General features: G+C 39.1%; 1 protein-coding gene across 1 annotated transcript; it reads right to left on the bottom strand.

The window, feature by feature from the left end:
* Nucleotides 1–3,578: 3,578 nt before the first annotated feature.
* LOC145233595 (uncharacterized) lies at nucleotides 3,579–6,349 on the bottom strand. The gene is made up of 6 exons (XM_080098350.1): nucleotides 6,298–6,349; nucleotides 5,757–5,926; nucleotides 5,619–5,688; nucleotides 5,210–5,403; nucleotides 4,039–4,114; nucleotides 3,579–3,884 (listed from the first exon to the last, which is right to left on the bottom strand). Exons 2-6 carry the CDS (start codon nucleotides 5,863–5,865, stop codon nucleotides 3,689–3,691), a joined length of 645 nt encoding a protein of 214 aa, XP_079954476.1. The 5' UTR covers nucleotides 5,866–5,926; nucleotides 6,298–6,349; the 3' UTR covers nucleotides 3,579–3,688.
* Nucleotides 6,350–10,888: the final 4,539 nt, after the last annotated feature.

Genomic DNA, 10,888 nt, shown 5'->3' with positions numbered 1-10,888 from the left:
CGATGCACAAGTCAGCATTGCGGCCGTAGCGTCCGTCCCAGATCCACATCGTACAATGGTGCTCATTTCTGCCACTGTCTGAGTATTACAGGTGTCAGCATCATTGCAACATGCCGATACACATGCATCCCTGCAACAACAACACTTTGCATGTTATTAGTGGCGATTATTTGAGTTTGAATATGCGTGCAATTGCATTTCTGGTTTCAGAATTTAAGGATTTTCGTGCCCAAACATAAAAAGATTTAGTCGTCTGACCCTTGACGTTATTTTTCACATAGTTTTGTCGCCAATTAACACATTGTGGGTAAAGTTTGTAAAGAACGAAACACAACTTACGTTTCGCCATCGCAGAGTGCTTCACATTCAGCCACAGTTGAACACGATCCAGTGATGGTTTCAGCTGTAAAATGTTGTAGTGTTCTTTGTATTTTTTAAAATTTGACGTTTATTGTTTTGAAGCAATTTTTTACATAAACGTTATCGTTCGTTTTAAAGTGATTAAAAGTGTATAGTTTGCTTCAAAGACTGCATGTATGTTTAATGCCCCAAAGAAAGCTTTATTCTCAACTATGCATACTCACTGCCATCAGTCGCTGTCACTTCCTTCCTCCCACAGAGATCTCCCGCGTCACAAACCATTGCAGGGGTTTGAAAAGCGCCGGTATTTGCCCCAACCCCACATGTCACTGTTCCTCGCATTGTAGCGACCCCGGTGTTGCAGTCGACAGCATCATTGCAGCAAGCAGATACACAGCCCCTGAAAAATGAGTTACATGCAAATACAGTAAGACAAAACGTTTTACCATGCAGTGACCATATAATTCTAAGCAATTGCGCTTCACCATTACCAGGTACGTGTCTATTTCGGAGTTTCCATGAAAAAAGTTTAGGAACATTTTTGATTTTGTTTCTACTTACGTGATTCCGGCGCAAAGAGCGTCGCAAGCCGCCAGATCTGCGACACATGAGCCGACAGGATCTAAAACATACACAGCATTAACATGCACGCTTGTATTGATATATTGTGTTTTTAATGTTATGCCGATTTACAATTATCTTATTATTACAACCTTCTTTACTTCTAAATGCACGAACACACTTATAAACAAATCATAGTTTAACTCAAGCTACGACTTACCACCACCCGCTGTTTCGGTTCGTCCGCAAAAGAAGTCGCTGCTTGCACAGTTATCTTGAGCAATATTACCAACAGCACTTCCAACACCAGTTCCAACCAAACATGTCGTAATTTGAGCATCACTGAACGAAATGCCACACACAAAGAAAACCGCTAACAGTGCAACTGCTCGTAATTGACCCATTTTTATAATTCAAGATACTGTTGTATGGAATAAATCCCAACTGTTTCTGTAACAATATTTGGTCAGTTGCTTTGTTGCTATTTGGGGTCTTGCATTAATTTAACTGGACCAAATAAAGTTAACGATGATAATTCAAAAGGACAGTGGCGTGTACGCACTGAGCGGTTATTTTATTGACTCGAGCCTTCTGCTCTGTGTCATTTTACAGTGTAGCTTAAGACACTTTTACTCCCTTATAATTGCTGCATGTATACTTTCGTTCGCGTGAAAGTTTTACATTTTTTTTACTGTTTAAGCACCAATGCAGTGGTTACCTATTTCTTTGACGCGATCCAACTCCATTTAACGTTTAAATCTGTAACTTCCCGCAACACGATAGATGTTTTAGTTACTTTTTACCTGTAAACGTTCTTTCTCCCAAACCTACCGATTTGGCCCAAATTTGAGATAGAGTTCGAAGATCTTTCACGTTAGAGCCGTTCGAAGGCTACCAGGCAAAGTTGATGTCCTCGTTAAAAAAACAGGCGATGTAAATTTTTGGCAACATAGCTTTGCCCCGACCCATACTTTTAGTTGCAAACAATTTTAGCTGGCGTTTTGATAAACTTTGTAAACTTTGTGTCGTAACATGTTGTTTTCTCTATTATGACCTGGGACTTTTGTGGTGCTTGTGAATGCTGTTTTAAATTGTTTAATTATTTTAAAACATGATGTTTCCAACCGAAATCTGAATTTTGCTCTTGAATTTGACGCGTATTCCTTATCTTGCTCTATGGCAGATGGCACACACATGTGAACAAGATCGTGTCCTTTCGACTACGGTACCGCTAAACCCCCGGTAATTACGGACTGACTTGCCGTTAAACATTCCCCTTTTCTTCCAAAGCGCAAAAATTGTCGACTTTCTTTCTCTTCCCACTTCACCGTAAACTCAAACCGAACTGCACATAAACGTGGCAGCCCCCTCCTTATATTCACTACATTGAAGCGTCCCGACTCTTTCAAGAGAGTCTAATTACCCCAAAACTTTTCCTTTTTCTCTCGCTCAGCGCCATTAGAAATTTTCCAAAGGTCGCTTCCACGTGTTGTCTCGTCGTGTGCGGTGAGGATCGGCGTTTTTCCTCGTGTTTTTGTCGTGACTGGTATTGCGCTCCTGTTCACATTCACCTTAATTGAAGTTGGATTTCAGCGTTCTTATCAGAGCAAGTCTTTTTTCAAAGCACTAAGTAGGGTTAACACCGAAGGTTTAAGTTACCCCTGTCTGCCTCGGAGTGTACAACCTGCGCCCGCAGATACAAGTTTATGCGGCCGTGCTTGTTGCTAGAAATTTAAGTTAAACCCGCACCCAAAGGGTTGCGGGACGATATAATGGTATTTTACTGATTCAATACGACATACGTCAGAATTTCAGTAAGCACCTTGTGTGCAAACACGGAAAAATAAACAAACAAACAACTCCATACGTTACAACATAGAAAATAAATCGTTTTTGTTTACACATGAGCTCTATAAACAATAAAACAACAAACTTGCGACCGTTGGTAAAATAAGGACCTGTGGCGCGTCCGGGAATGGGAAAATAGTGTGCACCGCCATGCTAGTCGTTGGCATAAAGTAATTTATCAACAACATTTACTGCACATATGTATTTGAAATCCATAACACTCTTCCCCTGAAAAACAACACTGGTTGTTGGCATTTAAGATTACCAAACTACATACTCATCGTAAAAAGTGATTATTTGTTTTTGGGAGTTATTTTTTTTGCTGTGCTTGGCACCTTTGTTTCAGCTCGTACTGGTTTAGCTTTCTGATGTGAACGTTGAGAAGGCACGACACGTGGACCCCGAACCCCAGCTCAGACGCAGAAAAAAGGTTTTGTGTCAAAGTTTCACGCAAGACTAAGTTTGCCACTTGCCCTAACTGTTTTGGAATAAGTCAAGGAAAAGTTAAAGACATATTGCCACAAAGATAAAGACCTTCTATGTTTACTTTTTTAGGTGCAAACGAATAACGCAATACTACATTGTATTTTGAAATGTTTCTCGACCGCCAGAATATAAAATTAAGTTTGTTTAGAGTTCTGTAAGTTTCCTTTTCCATAGAACTGTCATAACACTAGATGGTGTTTTCATGACACTCGACATTTGTTTATCAAACTTGTATTTAATATTGTCAAAATCTAACATTTCGGAAATGTACAGAATCAGTTCAAATATATTATAACACTGAGATACAGCTTACATTAACACACTTCACAGTAGGTTGAAATCCATGTGCAACGTATAAAAATAGTTTAAAGTTGGATATATATTCTCTAAATCACACAAACACAGTAATACTGATGCATTGGAAACACATCGATTAGGCCATGAACCAACCGAGAACCACAAGACCCATCATCACCAACATATTAATTTGTGCTGCATGTTCAGCACCAGCTGTGGTGGTTGCTGCAGTTGTTGTTGTGGTTGTAGTAGTGGTGGTGGTTGTTGTTGTAGTGACAACGGCAGAGTTGCAACCATCAGTGTCACAGCAATATTCGATGCAACCTGCAGCCCTGCATAAGAAACACTTTGTCACCATTTTGCAATAATTTGTTTGTTTTGTTTTAAGCTATTTTAGCTTTGGTATGATATAAGTATCTGTTAGGCATCCGATTTTGTTTGAACGACTAATAGGCGGTGAATTGCGTGCATAACCTCCCAACTCACCCATTGCAAAGCATGTTTCCATCGTTACATTCGGCTGCTGTGCTGCAAGATCCAACTGTTACCACTGTAGCCACATCTAAACATACGTAAAATGATGTTATTGTCGTACTCATCCCCTGGTGTGTATTGCGATCCAATGGTGTAGATTATATGTATTTGCGATTTTTTAGTTTGATTACTTTTTTGCAGGCAGAAATATATGCACAATTTTAAACTTCTTGAACACACTTCTAACATGGGTGGTTAAACTTGTGTTTGTCTTTGAACACACAAAATGTGCATGGGGTGCACCAGTACGAAGGGGTATACAAGGGTGCATCACAAACTTTTAACGAACCATTAATATTTGACTGTGAGGATATTAGAAAAATGACGTAGGTTTCATGTGATGTGAACCAAGGTGAACTTTTTTAATGTTTTATCCCCGTGTCAAGTTTGATCGTGTCTGCGTTACAGTCGGATTATATTAGGACAGTGGTTCCCAAACTTTTTCATATTTTTCTCAAAACGGTCCCTTTGCCATTATTTCGAGGGCTCGCGTGCCTTAAGCCTAAATGTGTATTTCATAAAAACGAAAGTTGATTGCAGGATTTTAGCCAGTTATGCAAAATTGCGCATAACAATCATTCAAAGACAGCATGTGACATCACAAACAGGACAAAAACATTACGATTGTGCGCGAACAATTGCATTTTTGATAGTTGTCATTCTATAAAGGCCATTGTTTAGCAATGGAGGCAGTCGATTCTCAATTCTACTTTGATTTTAAAGTGATTTAGAAGCACAAACTGACGCCAAATAAGATTATAGAACTACTTCAAGCGCTTCGCGGTCCCCCCAAATTGCCTCACGGACCTCTAAGGGACCGCGGACCCCAGTTTGGGAACCGCTGTATTAGGACATCGAGTTTTGGCCTTTTCTCCGGTGTTTTACAGAAAATTCGCGAACATATGCTGGAGTATTGGTAGCAATTAAACAATTTTTGCGATCTCCGCTCCGTTTGATTGACATGATGATACGCATAATGATTTTTAATATCGCTTTTATCTCAGTTAACCTTTTTAAGTAAACAGGGTGCATGAGTTCGTCACAACAAGTTTAGGGGTTCACCAAGACAAAAAAGGTTGAAGAGCACTGGTTTAAGATGTTGGTACATTGTACGGCAGTCTACCTCCACTTGTGGTTGTGGTTTGTTTTCTTCCACACATTTCACCAGCGGGGCAATGCGTAGCAATCAAACTTCCAGTTGCTGCTGCACTTCCAACTTGGGTGGTCATTCCAGTCAAACATTGTCTTGCTGTTTGTGTTGCCACTGACAGAGTGTTACATCCATCTGCGTCGTTGCAACAAGCTGACACGCAATCCCTGCAAAAACAAGAACAATATTTAAGGACATTAAAGATCTGTACTTGAACAAAAATGATTTCTTGTGCGTGTATAAGACATTATTATTTGAACTGACGACCACAATAATGTGCGAACTCGTTACACGTTTTCTTTGATTTTTTTTCTCCACGTTTATGCTTCGGGTGGTTAATTGTAGCTTAAATTTAGCTTTAAGCTTGTGCTTTTTAACTTACGCTGCAGCGCATCCAGTTCCACACGTGGCATCTCCAGCAATGCACATTCCAACAGTTGTAACAACGTTACCTGCAATAATAATTCCGATGTCAATCATGTAATGAACGCGACCGACTATAAAATGCAATACTTCATACTTGCAGTGGTTTCAGTTCTTTGGCATTGTTGACCAGATGCACAAGTCATTGTGTTAGGGAGGTTTCCATCTGTTGCAGACCCAGTTCCACATCGAACAACCATTTGCATTTGTGCCACAGTCCGAGTGTTGCAGTTATCGGCATCATTACAACATGCTGATGTACAACCCCTGTGATAGGAAATAAACAAAAACCCTGAAAGCTTATATTTGATATATATATTTGACTTCCATTTTTTCTGGGAGTTAGCGAAATAACAAGTTACAATATTTAATTTTGTGTGTGTGTGCCAAATGAATATTATAACTGCTGTTAAAGCGCTTGATAATACTTTAAATATTTCAATAAAATGACACAAGTTTTTGCTAGTTTGACGTGCACACGATCAACTACGTGTGTAGCCCACTATAACAGACGTGGCCTTTCTCTTATAATGTAAAACCGCAAACAACGCCCCTTTTGTTTGATTAGGTCGATACATTGAAAATGGTGGCTTTTCATGCCACACCTTTCTGTTGGTAAATGTAAAAAATCAACTTACGCGACTCCAGCACAGAGTAGATCGCATGCATCTTGTGTCTGGCACGATCCCTCCACAGCTGCAGACAAATTCTTTGTTTTTACAGTGAATAATGTTAAACGGTTTGTTTGTTTGTTTTGATATGTGATGGGCATGTTACCAACACGGGCATTTTTTATTGTATTCGATGAAAATGCATTTCTAACATTATGTTGTAAATTTTTATTCACTTTTTATTAGGGCGGTTTAAAATTTTACCATTGCCAATTTCGGTCCTCGCGCAAAGCTGGTTAGCGGTGCAAGTGGTGCTTGTAGGAAACGCTCCATTAGCCATTGTTCCAGTTCCACACGCAATTGTTGCTCCCATATCAGCCACAGACTCTCTGTTGCAGTTATCTTCGTTATTGCAACAGGCTGACACGCAGTTCCTGAATAATATAAAATGGATGTTAAAAATACTGAAATAAACTCGGACAAACTTTTTTGACTGAGCAACTACACTTTGAAAACTGTGCTTTGAAAAAAGGTTTTAACAGAAATTATGATAAATTTAGCATGATGCATAGTATTGAATTATTGTTGAATTGTTGCATCGGACCAATGCATATTCAAAAACTTACGCGGTGTCTGCACAAAGAGCGTCACAAGTGGCGACAGAATCTTGACATGATCCCATTGTTGTCACAACTGTACCATCTAAAAACAGCAAGTATGTTTATTATCGCGTTTACTTGGCGTTAAAAACATTTGTGCTTTTCAAAACAAGGCCGATAAAACAACAATCTTTACAACACATAAGCACATACTCAGTTGACTGTTTTGTTCAAATATTCTGTGTTATAACGTAAATTTTATTTCATAACGCTGGTGAAAATATGGCTTATACCTTTTGAAACGCACATTCAAGAGATTAAAAACCTTAATTGAAATTTTTGTTTGGCACAAGAAAAATTGTTTAAAAAGATTTGGCTTAATAAAACTTAAAGAGATGTTTCTTTCTCAATATAAATGCAGTGGTGAAATTGTAATACACCATCAGGTTTACATTTTCTTACCTGTCGTTTCGGTTCTTCCACAAATCTGGTTAGCCGTGCAAATCGTAAACGTCAGCACTCCAGAAGCAGCTGCCGACCCATCCTGGGTAAAAGTTCCCACCATACAAACTCTCAGCGCGTTTGCGGCCGTAATCTCAGCAACGGTTCCCGAGTTGCAATCGTCAGCGTTCGAGCAACAAGCTGACACACATGGATCCCTACACGAAAAAGCGAAATATTGTATTAAGCGTCCAAGTTGGTTGTAAAGGTTCATGTTGACTTACGTTTCACCAGTGCATAGTCCGGCGCATGCATTTTGATCCTGACACGAGGCTGTGGTTGTAGTCGACCCTGTAAAACGTTAAAACAAGTTATTTTTTTGGCTAAAACTAGTCATTATGTGTCCCCTTCCACGAAGGTATTGTTTTTGTCTGTATTTTTTCTGTCCGACGCTGGTTTGTTATACGCGTTTGGTCAAGAAAGAGTGCTTCAAATTTAGACAGATGTTAGTTATTAATCCAAATATGATCCTCCAGAAGTTTGACCCCGAATGACCCAGCGGTCCACCCACGGGCCCTCAAAACGTGTTTTTTTTAAACGGCTGTACTGACCCAAATACATAATCTGAGAGTTTCATGCTTTGTTGATTGGTGCAATGTAAGGTATTCTAAAGAATTTTGTAACTTTTTATTGGATAAACCCATTTTTATCCTATCCCTTAAACCCCAAAATAATAAGTTTTGGCCCAGAAATTCAAGCCTTAATGTTCTGAACTGTTAAACAGTTGATTGCAGTAGGTTATTCGTTTAGTATTTAAAATTTTGCCTCAATCGACCAAATAGTTACTTTTACAGGCCATGATGTGTACATTGTCAGTCAGATATAAGTCTCAACTCTCAAGGGAGTAATTCACTTGTTTACGATTAAGGTGGGCGAATGCAGGGCGTGCTCAGCTTGACGTCCGGACGGACATTTTACGAGACAATCGTGTCGGTGATCAGAAATGAGCTGTTTTTGCGCAGCTATGCTATGTCGTTTTATTAAGTTATCAAGCACATTTTCAGTTTTGGAAAATTGTGTTTAAAAACTGACCTGCAACGACAATATCTAGGTCAAAGCATGAGATTAAATTGAAAGTATTTTTCCTGTTCCTATTCATTGTTGTTTGTAATTATATGACAATAATGATGCAAAAAGAATACTGATAAAACTTGGGTTATTGCTGAAGTTTGGGTTATTGCTAAAGTTGCTTAAGTTTTTCCTTAAGAATCTAAAAATAACCAGGACGTTTGTTTACCGTAAATCCGCACAAATCGGGACTCATTCGGGAGGGGGGAGGGGGGGGGTCATTCGTTTTTGCTTGCAAAAACAATCATATGTGTAGATTAAATGATGTGTATAGTAAATTGGTAAATATCGTATGGAATACATACAATGGAAGTATGTCAGAAACCTCCTTTCTAGTTAAAAATAGAAGTCAATAATTATCATGTATTATGTGTCCACCGATTTTATTGAAGTGCTTTATTCTTATCCAACACATCTCTTGTTCGTTACTCACCTCCAGCAGGAGTAACTTCTTTCTTGGCGCAAACTTGTCCAGCAGTGCAAACCTCAGATCCACTGGCTCCAATACAGGAGAGGAAGCCTACATTTGCTGCTGCTTGATTGTTACAGTCATCTGCGTTGTTGCAGCACGCTGCTGCACACGCGCTGTGGAAATGAGTTTAAAAGTAAACTAAAAAAATCACTATGATTAAGCACGCCGTTCTTGACTTGAATGTTGATGTTAAGATTTGTCCTCAAACGCTTGAGATTTACACAAACAAATATTGTTGACCATCAGTTTATTTACTTAAATCGGCCGTATATATTTTACGTTGTATTTTGCAGCACAATGTTGAGTAATAACGTATTGCTTACTTACAGGGCTTCACCGTCACACAGACCAGTAGTACACGCTGTTGCAGTTGAGCATGTGCTTGTGGATGTTACGTCTCCATTGACTAAAAGTATAACAAGCGGTAATGTTTACAAGAAAAATCGCCCTAGTCTCCAGTATTACCTGCAGTAACTTCCTTTATTCCGCACATTTCGCCAGGTGAACATTCTGTGCTTGTAGTTGCCGCAAAGACGGTAATGCAGTCGACAGTTCCAATCATAGTAGCCACCGGATCATTGTTGCAGTTGTCCGCATTTTTGCAGCAAGCTCCAACACAATCTCTGCAACCATAGCGTATACTTTAAAAAAGTACTTCATAATAGCACAGTAAAGTGATTTATGTTTACATCCGTCTTAATCTCTTTTCTGATTTTATTTTTCACAAACTTACGTTACACCAAGGCAAAGATTGTCGCAAGCAGAGAATGTAGAACATGATGCCACGGTCGTGACGACGGTACCTGAAATAAATTTGAGTTGCGCAACAGTTAAACACATGGCTAGTATGTTTTCAGCTAACAAATGATATACATGTAAACACCTGCAGTTGTTTGAGTTCTTGAGCATTGATAGTCAGTTGGGCAAGTTGCAGTTACAAACGATCCAACTGTGGGATCTGACCCATCCTGGGTCATTGTTCCTATGCGACAATCCAAACCATTCGCAACGCCGCACAGAAGTGCGACAAACACGGCTATTGCTCCAGCGAAAGACATTTTTTGTTTCGGTGTTTCAAGTGGTCGATTATTTACGACAAGTTTGTGACAAATCCTGTACTCAATAATTCTATGAAAATAGAACGTTTTTATTGAACATAAAGCACTTTGTTATATTGTTAGCAAAAAATGAAAAGTTTACTTTGTGCGAAAAAACACGAATATTTTTCCTGCTAGAACGAGAACTTTTCTACACTACGCAAAGATTTTTGGGTCCACATTTTAAGCAATGCTTAACCAAATAGATCTGGTTTCACAAAAATCAATGTCACATTGTGATTTGGTAATCTGCATTTTTAGATTGAAAATTTGCTTCCATTAACTTTGCTAAGTCGCCGACTTCGCACCACATGTAAAAGTTGAACTGTACACACACAATTTTATTTCTACACCTGATGTTCTTAACCTGCGTTTGCTCATACAATTAACTTCAGAAAGTCGGTGCCCTTTAACGCTCCAAATTGCTAACCAGCAACATTTTTCAAGTTTAAAGTGCTCTTCTGGCATGGCAAATGTGCCAGATTTGCCAGAAGAGCTCTTTAAACTTGGTATTTAGCCTGGCAGCAATAGCTTATATACAGCAACATTTTTCTTACACAGCGTTCTCCCCACAAAATGTTTTTTTTCCAAAAACTGGGCGTTTCGGTCAAGAAAAAAAAACTTTTTAAAAGGCATGTACATTAAAACCATGCTAAGATTAAGACTTCTTTTTGTGTCTAAAAAAACAAGCTTAAAAGGCGACTACGACTGCACTCCCTTTTAACCCCCGAAAATTTCGAATCAATTTGCCGCCTAACACTGACACGTTCTGTCTCAAACTTAGCAATGCCGATCTCTTTCTTCCCACTTCACCGTAAACTCAAACCCAACTGCACAAAAACGTGGCAGTTCCCTCCTTATATTCACTACATTGTAGCGTC

The sequence above is a fragment of the Phallusia mammillata genome, chromosome 6, assembly GCF_965637545.1.
Source record: "Phallusia mammillata chromosome 6, kaPhaMamm4.hap1.1, whole genome shotgun sequence".
NCBI classification, from domain to species: Eukaryota; Metazoa; Chordata; class Ascidiacea; order Phlebobranchia; family Ascidiidae; genus Phallusia; species Phallusia mammillata.
The sequence above is the reverse complement of the archived record's forward strand: the minus strand, read 5'-3'. Positions and strand labels throughout refer to the sequence as shown.